This window comes from Ochotona princeps, chromosome 1 (assembly GCF_030435755.1).
Source record: "Ochotona princeps isolate mOchPri1 chromosome 1, mOchPri1.hap1, whole genome shotgun sequence".
In the NCBI taxonomy this organism is placed as follows: domain Eukaryota; kingdom Metazoa; phylum Chordata; class Mammalia; order Lagomorpha; family Ochotonidae; genus Ochotona; species Ochotona princeps.
Window position 1 is genome coordinate 117,877,186 of NC_080832.1, and position 23,014 is coordinate 117,900,199.

A 23,014-nucleotide genomic window follows, 5' to 3' on the forward strand; every position below is an offset into this window, starting at 1 on the left:
TTCAGTAATTACATTGTATTACATGACACAATTACATAAGTACTGGGATTCTCGCCCCTTCACCCCAAACCCTCCCCCCATGGTGGATTCCTTCATCTTGATGCATAATCACAGCTCAAGTTCCATTGGGATTCCCTCATTGCAAGCATATACCATACATAGAGTCTAGCATCCTATTGTCCAGTCAAGTTCAATGGCCTCTTAGGGAGGACCTCTCAGGTTTGAAGGCAGAGCCAGCAGAGTGTCATCCCGATCAATTAGAAGCTCCAACATATCATCAGCAACAATCCAGGTACGATGAGGCTGGTGCAGAGTCCACTGATTGACATAGTCCATCATAGAGTTTCCCCTTGTCCAGTATTTCCCTACCAACATATAGCTGAGGTAGTTAATTGATCTACTCCATCTTCCATCTTTTCTTGGTTAATGTTTTGATTCCTCCATTTTGATCAAGGGAATCCCCAAAGAAGCTTTGAGGTGTTCCCAGTCCAAGCTCCTACATGTACTACTAGTAAGCACAGTGCCCGCCACCGTCCATCACTCCGATCAGCTGGTGGTTTTACCCCCTGGGTTGGTTCTATTCTCAGCCCCGACCTCCATTTTAACCAATGAGTATTGCAGCCCTTCCCGGCTCTGCCCATCACACACTCGTCCTTCACTTAAACCAGTGGGAGGTGTGCTGGTTGGGTGCTGCGTTCCTAACTGGCACAGGCCACTTTGCCTTGGCATTTTATGTTGTGTACTGTTTTTATCTCGACCGAACCTGGCCAGACCCCCACCCAGTTCCAGTGCTTGGACTTGCCAGTGGATGACGTGAACTGACTCAATCTGGTCCGCCCCCAACCCGAGCCAAATGTATGCTAGTGGGTCACTTTCCATAGCCTCTTCTGGGTTGTTTACCTCCATGCTTCTAGCACTTGTTTGTAGGGTCAGTGTCCTGTCAGAGGAACTGTTCAGATTCCTCCATCAGACCCCTTCCTGGTGGCAGGCTTCACACATACCAGCAGGTCCTTGGGCCAGCACTGCTCTTCAACCCATTCTGGTTCCTGCTGTTGGAAGTTTCAGCCCAGCCACGGCTCGTCCATACCCACATATGGCTCATATATGGTTCAGTTGGGGTTGAAACCTAGCCGAGCCCGTCCCACATCTACTCTGGTCCTCCGGAGCACCATACTGTACTGTGGTCTAACCTGGCATGGTGCGTCAAGTCCCAATCCATATTTGTGCCAAGGGACTACAACTGTGACCTGACCAGAACTCAGCCCCCTTCCAGTTCCTTAGTGGTAAGCTCCACCCAGCTAAGGCCTCCCCTAAGCTCCCCAACCAGGCCTGTTCCCAGCCAGTGTTAAGTATGCCAGAGGTTGCTCTGGGTCAGCCCAGCACGCCCCATAGACTGTCATGTCTCCTGCATAGTCTCCACCGGCCCTCCTAAACCATCCAGTGGGGTCAGAGTTTCCACGAGGATTGGTCCACACATGCCTGACACATTCTAGCCCCGGGTATAGTTCTCGAATGCCAGTTAATGTCATGGTCTTGCCTACTCTGACCCCTCTGCTGATCCCTCATCCTATCAGGCAATGGGGACATCCTGCTGGACAAGCCTGGAATTTTGCCTTTTGAATGAACTGGTGTTTGGCAATGTGCATTATAAAGTGACTACAGGTTCTTCAGAGGAAGATTTACTGCCATTGAGAATCTTTAGGACTAATACACGTTCCCAGAGCACTGTGAGTTCAGCATGGAGCTACTCATACAACATATCAAAGAACCCAAATTCCAGAACTTCCTGGCCGGGGGCCAGCAAGCGCAGCCTGGTGCCAAATGGCGCACTGGTTGCCTGGGAGCCGCTTACCCCATGTACGTACGTACATGGTGGCAAGCTTGGCTGTGCCAGGCTGGAAACCTGGGCCCGTCGGGCAACATGGCTTCCCCGGAGGTAGAGACGCTCAGGTTTCAGCCCTGCCCCTCCTGGCTCCTCCTCCACTCCAGCCGCGTGGCGCGCTGGGGAGGTCCAGGTGTGCTTCTCAGAGTCCTGGGACCACCCTCCCACCCCAAAAGAGGGCCATCAACCAGGACTCTGGCAAATCTGGAAGCCGCCCGGGAGCCGCTCACCCCATGTACGTACTTTCGTGGTGGCAAGCTTGGATGTGCCAGGCTGGAAACCTGGGCCCGCCGGGCAGCATGGCTGCCTGGAAGTTGAGACGCTCTGACCCAGCAAGCTTCTTATGGGTATTTCCGATCTCGGTGGGTTTTGCTTCCTGGGACCTAGGAAAGGCAGACTGTGCAGTCCCTGGTGGGAGATTCTCTATTTATTGTTCCAAGGGTAGTGAGCACAAACTTGTTTCTCGCTGTCTTCACTACATCCCATAGTTTCCTCCTCATGTTCCAGAAAAGCCAGGAGAAAGTATCATTCTGTCTTTCGAATGAATGAGTGAATGAATCAAACATTCAATCTATCTTTTTTTTTTTTAAACAAATGGAGTAAGTTCTGTGTCTGTCTCATAGATATGGTGGGTTATGGCAATGTATTATGTAACTTAATTGTTTGAGTAAAGTGATTGGAGCCGAAATCGGGTAAGTTTCAATATAGAGAAGCTAAAATATTTTTTAACTTCTTAACAGCTGACTTATGATCATTGACCAGAAAAATCTCACATACCTTTAAAAAATATCCCATGTATCTTAATATTGATAGACGAAAGTTCAAGATGTAAAAATGTGAAAACATTTGAACATACAAATGCAGATGTGCACATATTTTTTTTAAATCCACAAGCAATTTTTAATAGTAATAAAATAAAGCAACACCTACACAACCTTACCTAAAGACTAGGTATTTACACTTGACAAAATCATAAATGCAAAATATGTCATTGTTTGCTCTCTAGACAACACATCATCAGCTTATTTTGCATTGTTCTATACAAACACAATAATCTAGATTTTTAGTCTATTTTACTTTGTCTTTTCAATTTCTGCTTTTTTATTAGGGATAATCATTTGTTCTAAACATTTTAGACTTTAAAGATGGTAATTTATTGAATCATTTATTTTTAGGAACAATAGTTATCATTTTGTTTAGATATGTTGAATTTCAAAATGCAAAATTGTATCTGAATGGGGTGAATAATATATTCCATATCTAATTCTGGAGCTAAATGCTGGTATATATTCAGCTAATGAAGAATTCTACATAGAGGCAGATAATCAGTATAGCAGAAAAAGGGCCATGACCCATATTAGAAGCCTGAATGTGAGTCCCAGCTCCCACTCTTGCCTCCAGAACTCTGTGACTGTACACCTGGAAAGGAGATGTTTCTGTTCAGGTCACTGGATTCCTTTCATCCACGTTAGAGACCTGGGCTGAGTTGCCTTCTCCCAGCTTCAGTCCCACTCCTGGCAGGTGTGGACATGCAGGAGCTAACCCATGGAAAGGAGCTTTCTCTCTTTGTTTTTCTGCCTCTCAAATAAACAAATGAAATTGTAAAAAGAATTCTCAGCAAAGCTATCATGCTATATAGATATTTACATTCTCTGCCTTCTTAAGGCTGTTTTAACAAAAATGTTAACTATGCCATCATGCTATGTGTTAATTATATTCAGGAAAAACAATAGTTTGGATTTTTAATCAAACGCTAAGATAGAATTCAAGCATTAAGAATTTATTCTTATTTCCAGAAACTAGCACAATTATATGTCTATATATATGTAAAGTGAATATGGCAAAATTTTAACACTCTAGAGGTGACAGTGTTAAGAGAAGAATTTTGGCCCTCTACTCATGTGTCAAAATCCTGACTCCCAGTGTATTTGGATACAACACAGTTAAAGAATTAAGGGGGTCCAACACTGCGATCGGAAAGAAGCTGGTGTGATCACTTGGGGAGTGCATCAGCAGTTGAAAGATCTTTCTCTGTTTTCTCCTCTCTCTCTCTTTGTAACGTTACATTTTTCAAATAAATAAAATAAATAACAGGAAAAGAAGTTTTAAAGGTTAAATGGTTAATGAGGACACAAGAGTAAGATCTGGATTTACTGTGACTATTGCTTTTATGATAAGCCGGAGAGCCACCAGGGACATACACCTACGAAGAAAAAAAATCACATGGGTGTCCAGAAACAAGGCAGTTATTTGTAAACCAGGAAGAAAAGGTTTGGACTTTAAGACTGTGAAATTTCTGTTGTTTACTGCTCATATTTGATTATCATAAGGAACATTTTAAGATGTTACATGTGTGAATGAAGGAAGTTTAGTGTGGGTAGAATGACTAGAAATTTATCTTTCTGGCTTATAACCTTCTCAGATGTTGCTTGGCTTTGGGCAAACAAACTGTCTCACATATTGTCTATATCTGTAAACAAATGATAGTAAAATAATCGTTGCATATCCATAAATAAATTTCAAAGAAAAGCAAGGTAGACATTAGTATAACTTATTTTTGTAATTTTTTGTTGTTGTCGAATGCAAATAATTAAAAGGAAATATACTTAACAGAATGACACTTTTGAAGTGAACTGTACAGATGTACTTTTTAAAAGATGAAATAGTACGTATTTGAATGATGATCTGATTCTTTAGAGAAAACTGTTTAGAAAGCTACTGCTAAATAAACACTGCTAAATTATTCTCAGCTTAAAAGGAAAAATCAGCTTCAGTCAATCATTTTCTAAACACATTTGTGGAGTAGACATTAGGTTATAGATAATGAATGTCTCAGAGTAATCTACAAATCAGTAAGTATCAACCTTGATTTTTTTAAAAGAAGAGTTAATGTTTTCAAAATCAAGAGTGTTTCTCAAGCAACAAATCAAGGAAGAGAGAAAAACTTGCTGGTCTAAATATCCTCCAATTAATTTAGTATTATCTGAGTCCAATTTAAAAAATTTACTAAATTGGAGCAAGGCTTCACCTTCTGTAGAAACTTGTAGAATATTATATGGAAAATAGGTATTATGAACACATCATTATTAGAGTGTGATTACATATTTCATAAGAAATATGTTTCATAGAAGGAAAGAACACAGAAAGTTCATGGCAAAGGGCCATCTTAAACTATATTAACTTCTTAAGTACTTATAACATGGGGAACTTAATATATTCATTAACTACATTAGTTATAGGAGAGTTGAGAAACTAAGCAATAGAATGTGAGATAACCCTGAGACTGGAAACCACTATAAGCCACGACCACTGCTGGACTGGAGAAGCAAAGGTGGATGAAGACCAGGGTTACATCGTGGAAGCAGGGTTGATGCTATCCTGAGATGTCAGCATTGCTAGAAAAACCTCCCGAAGCAAAGTAGAAGGCAGAAATGTCGTCTGCCTCTTTGTTTTCTTTCTAATCCATTATCAGATTCTCCCCCTTAGAACCCAATTGCTTTGGGTGCCTGGGCAAAGCATCCTTCAAGGGTCAGTTTGTCTGTAAACAGAACAGAGCTGAGGAAGAACAATGAATGGATACGAAGGCAAACAAACACGGGGCCAGCACTCCTGACAAATACGTCCCCTCCCCATTTGGCAATGTTACGGGAAGAGGCATCTCAAAGAGTCTGTACATCAGATATTGGTGATGCTCAGGTTTACTATCATGCACCCCATCAGAAATGTTTTTGGACAAAGGACCCAAATGTGTGTAGATGTTTATTTTTGAATCGTATGTATGAGTATTAATCTGTACATGTACTATATCAGTTTTGAAGTATAAATTACACTCCAGTGAATCATTTCACTCAAAGATAGGATACACACTGTCTATTTTTTGAGATAGCTGTAGAAAAATGTCGCCTAGTTTTTAGGAAGTAAAGATGAGTAGACTGTCTAGAGTTCCAATGTGTTGTCCCTTCCTGTTAAAGATGTCCTTGTAACAAAATGAAGGGGTCTGTGCATGTGGATGTGTAGGCTGTGATGTGCAATTGATTGTCTCCTTGTGGATATAGAGGTACAAGTCCCTGTGGCTTTTTTCTCTACAGAGACTTGTTTCCCTCTTGAAAATAGTGATTACTGGAAGTTGTCTGTGAAGAGTTCCCAAGATGTGTCCTGAATGAATAATCTGAATATCATCTATGTGGCAACTGTGTGAGCCAAAGATACAAAAGAGATGACTTCCGCCAAGAAGTCACCCACCCATGATTTCTCTGCTGGCAGTCTTGGGACTGTGTTAGGGATTAACCTTCTCATAAATCCACTTACAGCCTCGACACGTTAGTCTCTTTGGAAGTTGAGATTTACTCTTTTACATCGTGGAAGACATGAAAGGATGTTCATTTTTAAAAATGTCCCAGAACTGGTTCTCTTTAATTCAACAGAAGAAAAATTTCACCTATTACTAACCATTACAATATTCTTAGATATGGCAAATTGGCAATCTTATCTTTTGCAGACAAAAGACATCTCATTTTGGTTAAGAATGTGAAAATAGGAGCTGTTGTGTTCGGGCAGATTAATCCTTCACCTGCAGCTCCAGCAGCCCATATGGACACCGGTTGTAGTCCTGGCTGCTGCAGTCCAGCTCTATGATATTGATATGATATTGACCTGGGAAAGCAGCAGGGTACAGCTCAAGGCTTTGGGTCCCTACACTGATGTGGGAGACCCAGAAGTTGTTCCTGGCTCCCTGTTTTGGCCCATCCAGTTCTGGGCATTGCAGCCATCTGGGGAGTAAACCACCAAGTGGAAACTCTCTTTCTTTCTGTCTCTTATTATCCTTCTGTAACTCTCTCAAGTGAAAGTAAAGAAATAATAAGAAAATCATGTGAAAGTCGGGAGAAGGAATGTGATTGTAGTGCCTCCCTAGAAAATATGTTATTTATTAACACATCAATTCCTATGAAGAAATTGGGACAATATAGAATTATGCCAAGTGAGGTTGCTTACTATTGTTTTTCTTCCAGTAAGTATCAATCCTTCAACAACAGTGCTTTCATTTTCTCATCAACAACAGAGGAAATCATGCCACAAAATTATGTCAGTTCTTTGGTATCAGAACATTCAAAATACTTGGGCAGATGGACAAATGTTAAACCATGTGAGTATACGTGAGTTTTTTTTAATTGTTGTTGTACTTCTAGGGATATTATCCTTTATTTAGGACCTGTAATAGTTTTACCTTTGCAAAGTTTCAGCATACAATTTATTATTACTTTAAATATCAAAGTAAGGCACATACTCTCACAAAACAAAATTAGGTAATAATAGCTTGAGTCTGGAAATGAGGTCCACAGTTCCTAGAGTTTCTTTTAGTCTTTTTCTTAGTAAGGCTATTTGGGAAAGTCCAAGATTTTCATTGGAAAGATTTTCTTATTTCATTTCAAGGAAGCTTTTAAAAATATTTCAATCTCATAGTGGTTTCTTTGTTGCAGTCATTTTGGAGATGTAAAATTGGCAGATCAGATGTATACAGTTTCATTACAACGTTTCTTAATATTTCCAGGTTAATATCTTGACTTAATATTACACATTCTATGCAACTGACTTTATAAAAGATTAATGGGTTACATTTGGTGACTAAATTCATATGCTCTTGTAATAAAAGTATCTTAGGGTAAGGCATTTGGTGCGGCCATTACAATGCTGGGGATGCCTGTATCCTAAATGGGAATGCCTAGTTCAAGTGTTAGCTCCTGTGCTTCTAATCCAGCTTCATGTCAATGCACATCCCACAAGGCAGCAGGTTACTATCAGAACTTGGATCCCTGTCACCCACGTGGGAGACTCACCTGGGCTTCCAGACTTCTGCCTTCAGCCTGGCTCAGCCCTGGCTGCTGTGAGCATTTGTGGAATAAACTGCCAGATGAAGCTCTGTCTCTGTCATTTTTTTTTTTGGTCATTCAAATAAAATGAAAATAGATACATAAAAGAGATTAAAAACGTTTTAAGGCATACTATTGAGAATAATGAGTTGAATTCTTCCAGAGGATAACATTTATAAAGACAGCAGACCAATGATTGACAGAACTCTTTCTGAACCCTGTTACCTGTTCTACCTTCAAGAGTTAATCACATCATTGGAAAACAATGAATATTGATGGTAGTCGTGTCTAGGTGTTCCTGCTTAATATTATAACCTTACTTGATTTCATTTTTATAAACTTCTCTGCTAGTCCTGCCTAATTTATGAATTTTTAAATTTATGTGCCATAATATTTATTGTCTATCTCTTAGGTAACTATATAGGTCATAATCATTTCATTTTTCAATTTCTTTCCCTTTTCACAATATGAACATAAATGACCTATGTATTTTGTTTTCAGGTAAATTGCTTTATGTCTCAAATCTGGGTTTATATAGATGACAATGTCTCTGCATACTTTTTTCAATATAGTTGACATTTTCATGACATGGACTTTTCTTTTTTCTGTGTAACAGGTCATGTCAACCTATCATTTTCTAGGTTGCATTATTTTACTTCCATATTTTCTCTCTGTGTAATAACAGTATATTAATACTTGAGTTTTACTTGGTTTGTTCTTCTTCCACTTGTTATAGTATTTTATTTTTCTTCCCATAGGAATAAAACAGGAATGGTCAAAAAGGGTGATTCATAATTAAGAAACAATGAATGGGGTCAATTTAAGCACCCCAGCAGGTTTTACCTTACTGGGCTTTTCTGACCAGCCCCAACTTGAGATGATTCTCCTTCCAGTTATTTGCATTATATATGTTCTGACACTGATTGGAAACACAGCTATCATACTGATCTCCTATCTGAGCCCCAAACTCCACACCCCCATGTACTTCTTCCTCTCAAACCTCTCCTTCCTGGACCTCTGTTTCACAACCAGTGTTGTTCCACAAATGCTCTGGAATCTCAAGGGCCCCAAGAAGACTATTACTTACACTGGCTGTGCGATCCAATTCTATGTGGCTTTGGGCTTGGGTTCCACAGAGTGTATTCTTCTAACAGTTATGGCCTATGATCGTTTCAACGCTATCTGCCGACCCCTCCACTACGCTGTTATCATGCACCCAAAGCTTCTCAAGCAGCTAGCAGCCATAGCATGGATCAGTGGTTTTGTGGAGTCCACAGTTCAGACAAGTCTCATTTTCCAGTTGTCATTCTGCAGTCACCACCGGATAGATGACTTCATGTGTGAGGAACCTGCCCTGGTTAAAATTGCCTCTGTAGATACAAGGTTTTTGGAAAATGAACTCTCCATTGCTACTGTGCTCTTTGTGGTTATACCTCTTGGACTGATTCTGCTCTCCTATGGCTGCATTGCTAGGAGTGTGCTGAGGATAAAATCTGCTGAAGGCAGGAGAAAAGCCTTTGGGACCTGTGGGTCCCATCTTATTGTTGTGGTTTTGTTCTTTGGGACCGTAATGGCTGTCTATATCCAACCTAAAAGCAAGTACACACAAAATCACAGCAAATTTCTCACCCTCTTCTATACTGTAGTGACACCATCGCTTAACCCTTTGATCTACACCTTGAGAAACAAGGAAGTTAAATGGGCAATCAAAAAGTTGCTGACAACAGACCCAAGTTAGAAAGGATGTGAAGCATACTCATGGAATCCCTCAGAAATTGAAGCTTTGAGGCATGGTCTAGTTATCCTTTCTCTTTTCATACGTAAGGGGCAATGACTAAATTCACTAAATAAGACTGAATGGGCAATTTAATAGCATTCTGAAGATACCTACTCAACCTTTATTATCCTCTTTTCTGGAACTATTGTGTACTTCTCACGTGCCTTTTATAGACTCTTTGAAGAGGTAAACATTTGTATGTGTGTGTATGTGTCTATCATTATACTTTCATTAATATTAGATTTACTATTCTACTACCTAAGGACATGTTGACATCGTTATGAAAAATTCATTTCTTACTATGGGAATACATTTTTTTCTAACAATTTGCATTATTACCATGGAAATGATTGGTTTCCAGATCTCATGGTCAATACTGCTCCTGGGAATAGGTATTCTGTCATAGTTTACATGAAAGAGTGAAGATTTCCTGGAAAGCCGTAATTTTCCAGCTATTTTCCTTCTTCAGGGGATGTTGATTCTTGCTCGTTCAGAAGGAGCAGCAGGGATTATGTGCACCCAGAATTTTTTTCTGATGTCTCACATCCGCAGAAGAAGCTATTATGGGGAATGGGGTATGAGATTGAATATTGATTGAATATCAGTGAAAGCACTGATAAAATAACTTGCGTAACTCTCTTACGCACTTCTTTTTTTTTTAAGATTTATTTTTATTACAAAGTCAGATATACAGAGAGGAGTAGAGACAGAGAGGAAAATCTTCCGTCTGATGATTCACTCCCCAAGTGAGCCGCAATGGTCCGGTGCGCGCTGATCCGATGCTGGGAACCAGGAACCTCTTCCAGGTCTCCCACGCGGGTGCAGGGTCCCAATAAATTGGGCCGTCCTCAACTGCTTTCCCAGGCCACAAGCAGGGAGCTGGATAGGAAGTGGAGCTGCTGGGATTAGAACCGGCGCCCATATGGGATCCCGGGGCTTTCAAGGCGAGGACTTTAGCCGCTAGGCCACGCCGCCGGGCCCTGTTACGCACTTCTTATCAGCCCAAAATAGCTCTCAATTACTTTTAACACAATTACTATTAACTCTAAGTGTGGGATCTCAGACAAATACACAAACGTGATTTTAATTCTGAGTTTTTACATTCCACAAATGAACATATAGTTTTATGTTTTTAGGAATACTTATTTACTTATTCGAAAAGCAGAATGACAGAAAGAGAAAGACCCTTCACCTGCTGTTTCATTGTCCAAATGCCTTCAACATGTAGGACAGAAGAGGAACTCTTCCAGGTTCCCACTTGGGTAGCAGGGACCCACGTATTTGTGTCATGACTCATTGCCTTCTCTGGCATATTAGTTGAGTGTTGGATCAGATGCAGAGTAGCTGACCCTTAAGGTGGGACTCTGATAAGAGATGTAGACATCTTAAGTGGCAGCTGAACCCCGGTACCACAATGCTCGCTTCTGAGCATAGGCTTAAAATAATAAGTTTGTGTCTGTCACGTCCATGGCATTTGTTTTATTGACGTTATAGTTTTATAAAATTTATGAATTTTTTATTCATGTCAAGCATTTTTTTAAACATAAGTACACATAACATTCAACATTCTTGGCAAACTGTAAGAGTTTTTTGTTTTTTTGTTTTTTTTGGCTTATTTATCAGAGAGACACAGAGAGCCAGACAGAGACACAAGGAACTCAGTGTCTGAATTTTTACTCTCCAAGCACCAACCATGTCTTGGCTTGGTCGAATAGAAGCTGGAGTGTGGGAGCTCTCTGGTAACCCATTAGGCAGAAACCAGGCTGAGTATTCACTGCTGTCCCCAGATCAGCCAAAGTTTTAGAGCTAGATGTCAAACCCAGACTCTACAAGAAGCAGGTGTCTGAACCTGTACCCTAATTGCTATTTGAAATGCTCACTATTTGATAATTTTTTAAATTTAAAAAATTGTTTCCTGTATTTTTACAATAGTGACTTGTAAAACATATCCTGATGACTTTAACCTTTAAGATTCCAGCCTGCTTGGGAATACTAGTGACAGGTTATTATTTTGTAAATGCTAATTAGTAGAAAATAAATGGCTCCAGTGGAGATGAGCCGTGAGAAAGCTTTTGGATACAGCAACTCTAACTGAACATAGTGAGAAGACACATACGGAGGAAGAATGTACATTCATATACACACACACCCCATACTGGAGAGGAGAAAGTAGATACAGTCAGCACACATTTACAAGATGACTTGCTGTGTTTGTAAGACATTGTTGTATTCCTAGTTGTAGGATGAAAAACATTTAAAGAAGAATGAAATGAAAAGATAAATTTATTTTGTTGAAAAATTGAAATTATATGAGAAATCTTTTAAAATAATGGAAGACTAGAAACTATATATGTAATTTAAAAACAATTGCAAAATGAATTTATTCTTCAATTATATTTTAACTAATTTTAAAAACAGCATCATGCTTGTTTATTAAATTCAGTTTCATTTTCAAATTACAGTTTCATTGATGGAGGAGAGCCAATTGGCTAACAAGCAATGTGATTATTCAAATAAATTAAAATCTTATGATTTCAAGCATACAATGAATGAAGAAACTACTAAATGATATTATAAACCCCACATAATCAAGTACTTTCCATATATTCTTTATATTTTTAACAAGCGATTTTTCTTTTAAAAAGGAATTAGAAAGTTAGTAGATCCTTCTTTCTTAACCTCTGTCCTCTTCTTCTTGAGCTCATGATGGCATGGTGTTAACACTTTGCTGATTCCTTCAAACTGGAACAACTAATAAAACGTCAGCACATTCCAAGAATCTATTTGTTTGAGAATTCTGTTTTAGGACAGAACACGCTGGAGTTTAATGAGAACAGAAGGCAGAGGTGGGGCTGCTGGCTGTCCACCTCTGCTCTGCAGGACTGGCTCCTTGGTCCACGGTAAGCCAGACCTGACAAGCAGAGAGACAAAGAGTGCTGCACCTACTTGGCGCAGACCGGCTGGGAAGGGCACAAAAAACCACGCGGAATGACTGGCTTGCCAAATTCGCTCCGAAGTCTCAGGTCAGGTGGCTGGTCACAGCTGCACGAGTCCAGTTCTGAGAATATGGCCAACAGTGACAAAGTGCGCAGTGAAGAGGAGATGAAAAGTCACTTTCTCCCCAAGGTGATAAAAAGGGAAAGGAAAAAGATCTCGCTCAGTGCTCCCCCAAAGCCCTCTTCCTGTTTGGCTTCTTCCCATGGCTGCGAACATGGCTGCAGAAATCACAAGTCAAGCTCATCCCTTACTAAGCCCTGAAGTGAGAAGAAGTCTGAAGAGTCAGCCAAAGAGAAACAGCTAAGCCGAGAAGGATGGAAAGGAAACCGTAGGATACCCAACCAAAGGGCAAAAACGAAGCGTGAAAGAGGGGCCTGGAGGGCTCCAGGCTGGAGGAAGGGGACACTGAAGGAGATGGAGATGACAGTGAAGACTAAAAGGCTACCCTCTAAGCAGTCCTGAGGAGTGCGCAGGCAGTTGTCTGGCTGAGACTGAATTCACCAGAGACTCAGTGCTGGCTTCAGCATACAAAGCTACAGATTGTTGTGTTGCTGATAAGATTCCAAGAGGAGATCTTTTAGAGAAATACAAGTTGCAGCCTTTGCAGGACTCCCACATACAGCCAAATTTTGGTTTCTGATATGGAATGCTCGTATATATTTAATAACTTCTTTTCATTCCTACCCTTATCTAAGGCAGCACAGCAAGCTTGTAGGAATTACTAGCAATAATAAATTTTGGATTTTTTTAGGATGTTATGCTTTCTGCTTTAAAAAAAACTTTTGTTCCAATGAAATTATGTATGTAAAAAAAGAAAAATTTTCAACGTGTCTATTTCAAAGATAGTTTCCTTAAGTTCATAAGTTTTTGATGATTATTGTTAAATATGAATCAAAAGTATTCTTTACTTAGCTTTCCTGATTAAAATTGAACAGACTTTGGAGACAATGTAGTAAGCCCTCCAACACAAGTGAGAAAGAAACCTACATATCAGGGCCAGAACTTCCTTCCAGAAATGAATCTAGATATATGTGGTGCTCCCATTTTATTTATCTCAGGTAAAGAAGAACACAGGGAATTAGGGGATGAGGGGGTGGGGAAAGAATGGAACAAATGATGGACATTGTGAAATGAAGGGAGGTTCATTCCTCTATTTGTGTGGGGAATGTTATTGTGGCCTTTTGTTCCTTTGTTTACTCATCTGTAGGGGGAGGACAACAGCAGAACAGGGCTGGATTTTAGGGTTAAACCAGGCAATGCATATCCTAAGTTTGAGCTATCTCATTCAAGCCTGTACTCAGAATTCAGTGAATATTTTGTTGGTATCATAACTGGTACTCATAAAAATTTATATCAAAGATCTTGGAGATCAAACTTCCCAGAATCTGAGCACCAAAAATAGTAAGAAATTTCTATCCATTCAGAAATACTGGTGAAAATATTGAGGGTAAATTAATTAATGATAAAATATTGAAAAATGTTAAGCATTTTAATATTCTAGAATATGCATTCCTGATGTTTTTCTTATTTGCTTTCAAAGCAGCATGTTGATGACACAATCCATCATAGAAACAATTTCTGGTAGTGTTTGGTTAGCAAATATAAAAAGCCTAAAACTAATAAAATATTTGTATTGATTATTGCTGGGTTGTAAGAATGCAACAGAATGTCTCAGAAATTTAAATAATTGCCTTTTTTGGTTAAGATTCATTCATTTTTATTGCAAAGTCAGATTTATGGATAAAAGCAGAGAGAAAGAGGGAGAGACAGATCTCCCATCTGCTGATTCTCTCTCCAAATGGACACAGTGGCTAAAGCTGAGCCAATCCAAAGCCAGGAGCCTGGAGCTTCTTCCAAGTCTCCCAGTGGATGCAGGGTCCCAAGGCTTTGGGCCATCCTTTACTGCTTTCCCAGACCACAAGCAGGGAGTTGGAAGGGCAGTAGAGCATATTGACAGGCACCCACATGGGATGCTCACACATGCAGAGTGAGGACCTTGGCCACTAGTCTGTCTCACTTGGCCCCTAGTAAGTCTTACCAAAACAAACAAACAAACAAACACAAAACCCCCCAAAACACACATCTTCACTCTGGGAACTCTTGAAAAACATTTTCCCATATTTTTCCTTTAGTATTCTGTCACAAATATTTCTGAAATCTAGACATTAGGACTCTGCTAATATTCATCTATTTTAATGGTGCGCACAACTAGCAAAATTTCCCTGTCGATTACAGTGTGGTATGAGAAAACAGCATATTTTCTGGAGTTACTAGGAAATTAGGAGTAAGATGGAACAGACGGCTGTGGAAACACACACTCTTGTGACCAGGACAGAAGACAGATAAGCAATACCCTAGAGTGACAATTCTTCAGCCTTACATACCTAGTAACTTGTGCTGTAGGCCTAGACTAACATAGTCGGACGATGGTTTACAAATCCCACTGATTTAATAAAAACCTTTAGTAGGCAACTTCTTTTTGGAATTCAAACTAATTTTAGCTCTTTATGTTATGATGACCCCAAAATTAAACAAAAAATTCATTATAAGATAGGTGGTGGGATGTGCAGCCTTTTTATCTGTTGATTCTAAGGCCATGTTTCTATCTTTTCTCAGCAGCAGATCTGAACTGTCCTCTGGTCTCTATCCATGGGTTAAAACATTCCTCTTGCTCAAGGTTCTCCGGAGAGCTGCTTTGACTTCTTTGTTCCGTAAGCTGTAGATGATGGGATTGAATGTGGAGGTCACCACTGTGTAGAAAAGGGCTAGGAGTTTATCAACTCCTGGTGAATGGCTGGCCTTGGGCCTCAGGTAGGTGACAGAGCCTGATCCATAGAAAAGTGTTACTACAAGTAAGTGGGAAGAACAGGTGGAAAGAGCTTTGTGGCGGCCCTCTGGGGATGGCATGACAAGGACTGAAGCTAAAATTCTCCCATAGGAAGTAATGATTAGTAAAAATGGGCTGGAAATGCAGACAACTGCTACAACAAAGACTGCAGCCTCGTTATGGGACGTATCCCCACAGGCCAGTGCCAGGATAGGAGGGAGATCACAGAAAAAATGATCTATTTCACAAGGGCCACAGAAATTCAAGGAGAAAATGTAATTGGTCTGACCCAAGCCGACCAGGCATCCCACTCCCCAAGAAACCATTGCCAAGTGGGCACACACCCCACGGCTCATCCGTGTTGCGTAGTGTAATGGGGAGCATATGGCCATATAGCGGTCATAAGCCATGGCTGCCAAAAGACAGCACTCACTAATACCAAATAAGCTGAAGAAAAACATCTGTGTGGCACAGCCCTCACGCGTGATTCCTCGAGCCTCTGTCACAAGGCTCTGCAGCATCTTGGGTATGACAGAGCACGTGTAACCAATCTCTAGGAGAGAGAGATTAGCCAGGAAGAAATACATGGGGGTGTGCAGGACGGAGTTGGTCCAGATAGCAAGGGCTATAAGAGCATTGCCCATCAAGGACACCAAGAACATGAGTAGGATTAGAGTAAACAGAAGGAAACACTGTGCAGGGACCTCAGAGAATTTGGCAAAAGCAAAGCGTTTGATGGACATGCTGTTGTCCTGCCACATGGAGCAGTTGAGGCTCATGACCTAGAAAAGAGAATTGGGAGACATCAGAAAACTTTACTTTAAGTGAGGGAAATGCATTATTATAATACCTGTAAAGAGGTTTATAAAGAGACAAACTTCTTATCTGAGATTCTGAAATTTAGAAAGTTCAGGAGTAACACTCATGCTCCTAACTTTTCAAATACTTATATTCCATGTTTACTGTTTAGCTGATTTTTATAAATGTCAACAAGTCTGGGGGTCAGTGCCTTGGCATAGCAGGTTAATCCTTTGCCTGTGGGCAGACACTCCATTTGAGCACTGGTTCAAATCCTGGCTGCTCCATTTTCTATCTGTGTTTCTGCTTATGACCTGGGAAATCAGTGGGCAATGGCCCAAAGCTTTGAGCCTGTGCACCGCTGTGGCAGTTCTACGAGAAGCTCCTGGCTCCTGGCTTTGAATCATCCCAGTTCCTGCCATAGCAGTAATTTGGGGAGTGAATCAGAAAATGGAAGATCTCCCCCTTTTCGTTTCTCCATCTCTCTTTGTAACTCTGTTCTCAAATAAAAATAAGTGTATATTTTTGAAAGTTACAAAATCATCAAGCATGACACGGAAAAATGATAACTGTGGCTCAATTCTAATGTTCAGTTAAGAATTGGCCGTTGAATACTTCCACCTAAATGTTTTACATGTATACCAATTTCTCTCCACTTCTCTTGACAGTGATTCATTTTCTTCACCCATTGATTCTCTGAGTGTTATTCCCAGACTTTGCCCATACTCTTATAGGTCTTGGGATTCAGTAATAAACAACACAAAATCTATGTGATTTAAATGTTAACAATGGAAAACATATATTTTTAAATTAATCATTAAATAAATCCTGCAATGCACAAAATAAATCCAAGCTATATGCTGGTGACTGATAAGTTCCAAATAGGTGGTCAGCAGCTTAAAGACTGGTGGCTCTTTAAAAAGTAGCAACAGGATAGGGACCTGTGGCATACGAATTGAGCCTTTGCCTGTGATGCTGGCATCCCATATGAGCACTGGATCATAGCCTGGCTGCTTCACTTCCCACCCAGCTTTCAGCTAATGACCTGGAAAAGAAGCAGAGAATGGCCCAAGTCCTTGGGCCCCTGTATCCGAGTAGGAGACTCTGAAGAATCTCCTGAATTTGGATTGGCTGAACTCCAGCCATTGCAGCCTTTTAGGGAGTGAGCCAGCAGATGGAAGATCTCTGTCTCTCCTTCTCTCTGTAACTCTGCTTTTCATATAAAAATAAATATTTTTAAAAGGAGCAACAGTAGTTGAGATATGACAGACAAGAGGAGACAGCCACACAGAGACTGTGCTGCAACCATTCTTAGCTGAGATGATTTCATCATCACAAGTATTTCAGCAGCTGGATATCATCTGCCATCTTTTCTCCACCAAAGAATTCCTTAACAAAAGAAGATGATCAATGCTGCCATAGGAAAGTCAGGATCCTGACAACAGATGAAAAGTTCTCCATTACCTCTTATCCATGTGGATCACACATTACAGATACATTAAATTACTTCCGTTGTTAAATACAGGCTTACTTGCAAATAGTTACATATTTATACGAATAGAATTTTCAAAAAGTGAGTCAAAATAAACTTTTAATCTCATTTTATGCTTTTAGGTTTTATTTACCTTTTAAAATTTTAGCTCCCAAACATAAGGGGAAATATGTGGTACTTGTATTTCTGTGTTTGGTTTATTTTATTAAGTTTTTGAAAGATTTTTTTTTTACTAGTACTCAGTTTTCCACAGGGGCTTGCTTTTTGCTTCCCTGATTGTTCACTGAATGAATTGCCTTATGTAAGTTCAAGATTTTTTAAAATTATTTTTTTATTATTGTTTTATGATAGAGTTTCATAGGATCTGGGATTTCCTGTCCACCCATTGATTTTCCCTCTAGTATTACAATGGGTTATCCAAGTTCTAAGTTCAAGTTGAAGTTCCAGCACAGCTTTGTCTGTTCTCTGGAACTCTTCTTGACCTCCATTGTCCTCATACTGTTTAGTTACATCCCTCCATCCACACTACACCTGCTGTGATAGCAATCATACCTTGTCCATAAGGATTGCTTACTAATTTCTTTGAGAATAGATTCAGACACGAGCACACATACAGGGTGTGGAATTGTCCTCAATTATTTAATTTTTGCTTACTATTATGTTGATTCACCATCCTTTTATAAAAATCATTTTAGGTGTAGGGATGTGTCTCCTTGCCCTCCTCTTTCTCCCTCTTCCTTCCTCTCCACTTTCCTCTCCCTCTATTTTCCTCCCTATTATTACAATACTATATTCCTTGAGTACATCACAAGTTTAACATTCTGCTATTTAAGTACATCATGGAATTGCAGACATAGACAAAGATAGAAAATCTAGTATCATATTGTCAAAGTCTGTTTACAGTTTCACTAATAGTCCACCCTTTATTAGGGAGTAGAGATGACTACTACAAGATATCATTACTTCCCAGTATGCTAGTCTCCACTATACATTTTATCTATGAGACTATATGTATGTACATATTTAACAATGAATATATGTTCATGCAACACAAAAGTTTAATGATAAGATTTATACTGGCTGCCTAAAAGTCTCAAATCAGTTCTTCACTGTTTTCCACCACCCTCTAATTGTAAGACATCAGCTGTGTCACATACCTTTAATCATATTTGAGAAGAAACAGCAGATGGCCATTGCTTCTCATAGTCCACTCCCTGATTTTCTCCACAGTGTTTCTTCTAACTATCAAAATCTAGAGGTTGTAAATCTGCCCCATCCTCACCTCTAACATTGTGCATTGAGAAGCCTTTGTTGCACTCAGAGACCATGTCTGATTTGAGGAAGGTTGTTTGTCCTAGAAGAGAATATCACTTTTCTTCTAGCCATGCCCTCAGCGACACACACTGTGTGTGTACACAGGCATAGAAGGTGTTCTGGTTGCATGATGATTATATTGAATCTTCTTATTGCATGTAAAATGATAGATTAGAAACATTTCAATTCTCTATATTCTGCCTCCTTATTCTGCCCCTCTCCCTAAGGGATGTATGTTTTCTTCTCACTAGAGAGTTTCAGGAAAGAATTATATCTCTCTAGAGTCATCTTGGACAGATCTGCCTGATTTGCAGGCAATTGTTGTTGCTAACATTTTGGAAGTAAAAGAAGTTGATGTAAAAGACAGATGAATCAACAGTTTTATGTATGACAACTTGTAGCATCAGTAACCACTCTCATTGGTTGTATATATAATATAGTATAAACTAAAGTGAAATGTATTTTGTAAACAATTATATGAAGACCTTAAGCTATTATTAAAAGCATTCGTGCTTTAATTATTGCCTAAATTAAGCATTGTTATCCTCAAAAAAGCTATTAAAACTAAACAACCTTTACCTCATATTATGTTGAGGCTAATGTTTATTCTAGTTATTATTAAACATACACATTAATAACTGTAAGACTTTGTCACATATAAGAACTAGCTAAGATATTAATGCCCACTGTTATTTTTTAAAAATGTTGATGTGGTTTGACTTAACAGAGGAATGAGTTGTTAAGAATCAAAGCTTCCCATATGGATTGTCCCTTCCACAAGCACCTGCCCGCCCTTTGACCTTGTACCATGAAATGAAACAGTGCCAGGATCCTCGTGAGAAGCTGAACAGGTGTTGGTGCCATGCTCCTTTAGTTCCTAGATTCCAGAATTGTGAAACTAGTAGATTTTTTTATTAATTTTATTTTATCTTAAAGGCAGATTTACAAAGACAAGCAAAGACAGAGAGATCTTCCATTTACTGGATTACTTTTCAAATGGACACACCAGCTGAAGTTGAGCTGATCTGGGAACCAGGAGCTTCTTTTGGGTCTCTCATGTGGTGACATGGGCCCCAGAGACTTGAACCATTCTCCACCACCTTCTCAGGCCACAAGCAGAGTGTTGAATCAAACGTTGAGTAGCTGGGATTTGAACCTGTGTCTATATGGGATGCAAGTAGCGCAGATGGAGAATTAGCTGACTATAGCACTAAGCCAGTTCTGACCAGAGTGGATGCTCACTCTGGATAAGGGATTGAATATGAGCTAATATTATGTTGTTTAGCTGCTATGAAGGCAAAGGGGGAATGGTAGGAAGAGGAACATGTCATTTGTATAGAAAAAAAAAACCTTAACAAAGTTTCCTTAAATGAAAAACACCCCTTGACACAGTTCCCTAAAATGTAAAAACACAATGATTTTCTTATAATTCCATGTAAAGCCCTGACCAAATCTCCACCAGTTCAATGAAGTCATGAACGCAATGTTACCTGAGGTGCTTAGTATGATTGTATCAGGAAGAGTGACACCATCAAGATGGCAAATAAACATGTTCCACCTCTCATCCTCCAACAACAATATTGATCTGAGTACTTGTTGAGAGCCTCAGGATCTAGTTGAGGTTCTGAAATACAGATGAAGCAAATGGCCTGATACTAGATGTATTGAAGAGGGTGAGAAGTGTTCCATTTGATGTGCACTGCTTCTCCACTAGCCAAGATGGTGGTGACAAGCCAGCCCCTCTACCCCTGACGTCAGAGTTCTTCCAATAGTGTTAACAACAATAATAAGATGTTTGACTTCCCCATCATCGGGAAGTGATGCTCAGAGTCCTATTCGTGTTTCCTTTCACCTAGAATGCTGAAGATTGTGGCTGAGTCCTCTGAAATCAGAACAGAAATACAGAGCAACTGGTGTGTTGTTTTTGATAATCAACCACAGGTCCTGCTAACCAGCTTCTGGACTTCACTGTCATGGAGTATCTATGTTCAAGGTTTTGTCTCTGATGCAAGAAGGAATTTGAGGCTGAGTTGCACATACAGGTTAGCAGAGAAGTAAGATTTTTCTGCATGCAAAGCAAAAGATACTCTTGATAGAGTGTGTGGGCATGCTTACTGGAGCTACACGAGAGGTTCAGGGCATCCCTTTGTATAAAGTGGAGAGTCTGGGGGTGTGCTTTAATTGTGCTTGGGGTGCAGCTTTAGTACCACAAATTCACCCCCTCTCTTTTTTTAGATCTAGGAAAGGGTCATGGAATTAGGTGTATGATAGGAGTGGGAGTGTTGGTCATGGGAATTTTATTATATGATATTATAATTATCTAATATCACAGGAATGTAGCCAGCAACCATGTTTGGCAATATTTAACGGCATGAGAGAGTGGAAACTGAAGACTGTGCTTTTTCACTACACAAAAAAGGAAAAGGTGGGGCGGTTCAAAGAGGGTTTCACAGAGGGGCTGGCAACCTCCCTTCCTGCTTAATATCTACCTCTCTGCCTGTAACATCACCATGAGGCCGACCAAGATTCTCTGCTAGGATTTGCTTGATGACTCCCTGAACTGGCTGATGTGCTCTACCTGCACCAAGTACTTTGTAGAGTGCCCAGTAAATCCCTAAAAAATTGTGTTTATCTTTTCAAACAGCCAGCATTTTGTTTCAACAATATTCTCTATTTTGGTGCACACTGAAACTGCTGGTTCTTCAATCTTGGACATCCCAGATTGAAAAGTTTCTGTTGTTGGTTACCTAGCCTGTGCTGTATCATTGTAGTAGCCCAAATAGAGCAACATCATGTTATTACTAAACATTTTTCATTTTCCAGATATTTCTGTTTTCTTTTTGAAAGTTACTAATAAAGGAGTATCAAAATCCTCAAATATAATTCAAAATTTTACTTATTTTCATTGTCATTGTTTTAATTGTGTATTTTCCAAGGTGCATGTATTAATAGCATACACAATTGAGATGATTATCCTTTAATATTCAGATATTTGAAAGGTAAGAGAGCAAAAAGAGAGGGAGAGGAAATCTTTCATCCATTGATTGGTTCTTCACATGGACACAACAGCTGAGGCTGAGATATGCAAACACATGAGCAAGGACCCCATTTGTGTCTCACACATGAATGGCAGGGACTCAAGCACTTGAGCCATCATCTGCTGCATCCAAGCTGCATTACCTGGAGACCAGATAAGAAGCAGAGCACTCAGAACATGAAGTAATACTCCTTCTGGGATGTGAGTGTGTGAAGGTTTCTCGCAGCTTAACATGCTGTGCCACATCATCCACAACAGTTTGTGTACTTTAACTACTTACAGTTTGCTTCTAGATAACACATAATCAACTAAGTCTAGTTTTACTATCTTCTCCAAGTTACATGAGAAATCCATCTCTCATGTAAGTTGGAGAAGACAGTATTTTGTAAGTCTGAATCCTTTTTCACGTAATTGGTAGCTACACTGGATTAAATCGAATACTTTGTGGGTTTACAACTAACGATTAACAAATAAAGTCTTTAGGGGCCAGTGCAGTGGATCAGCAAACCAATCCTTTGCTTACAGTACCAGCATCCCATGTGGGCATCGGTTCCAGTCCTGGCTGTTCTGCTTCTCATCGAGCTCCCTGCTAACGGGCCTGGAAAAAAGTGGAGGTGGTCCAACAAGATAGTAGCTATAAACAAGCCTTAAATATCTATGTGGGCCCTGTACCCAGATGGGAGACCTGAAAGAAGCTCCTGGCTCCTGGATTCAGATTGGCTCAGCTCTGGCCATTGTGGCCAATTTTAAACCAGCACATGGAGAATCTCTCTCTGTCTTTCCTTCTCTTTGTGAGTCTACCTTTTAAATAAAAATAAATATTTTTGAAACAAATTATATCATTATAAGATACATAAATATATGACAAATGTGGATGTTTATCTGACCTAATAATTTCACATATTTCTGAAGTCTATTGTGATGCTTCAATACTTATATAAACTTTTATGATTAGAGCAGGGTAATTGCATATCAATCAGCTCAGACATTGAATATTTCCTTTTGCTGGGGACATTCAAATTA

The 23,014-nt window shown here is 39.8% G+C and overlaps 2 protein-coding genes across 2 annotated transcripts; one reads left to right on the plus strand and one right to left on the minus strand.

The window, feature by feature from the left end:
- The first annotated feature begins 8,554 nt into the window (after window positions 1-8,554).
- On the plus strand, window positions 8,555-9,487 carry LOC101521669 (olfactory receptor 2H1-like). The gene has a single exon (XM_004598428.2). The coding sequence runs from the start codon at window positions 8,555-8,557 to the stop codon at window positions 9,485-9,487; it is 933 nt and encodes a 310-aa protein (XP_004598485.2).
- A 5,679-nt stretch (window positions 9,488-15,166) lies between these two features.
- Window positions 15,167-16,129, minus strand: LOC131481390 (olfactory receptor 10A2-like). The gene is made up of 2 exons (XM_058670058.1): window positions 15,790-16,129; window positions 15,167-15,369 (listed from the first exon to the last, which is right to left on the minus strand). Exons 1-2 carry the CDS (start codon window positions 16,127-16,129, stop codon window positions 15,167-15,169), a joined length of 543 nt encoding a protein of 180 aa, XP_058526041.1.
- Between the last annotated feature and the right edge of the window lie 6,885 nt (window positions 16,130-23,014).

What these genes read in the sequence shown, in the direction of transcription:
- LOC101521669 (XM_004598428.2), top strand. Translation starts at nt 8,555, where the DNA reads ATGAATGGGGTCAATTTAAGCACCCCAGCAGGTTTTACCTTACTGGGC.
- LOC131481390 (XM_058670058.1), bottom strand. Translation starts at nt 16,129, where the DNA reads ATGAGCCTCAACTGCTCCATGTGGCAGGACAACAGCATGTCCATCAAA. An exon ending in GTTTTTCTTCAGCTTATTTG is followed by an intron (nt 15,370 to 15,789) that starts GTATTAGTGAGT and finishes ACTTACTTGTAG; the next exon opens with TAACACTTTTCTATGGATCA.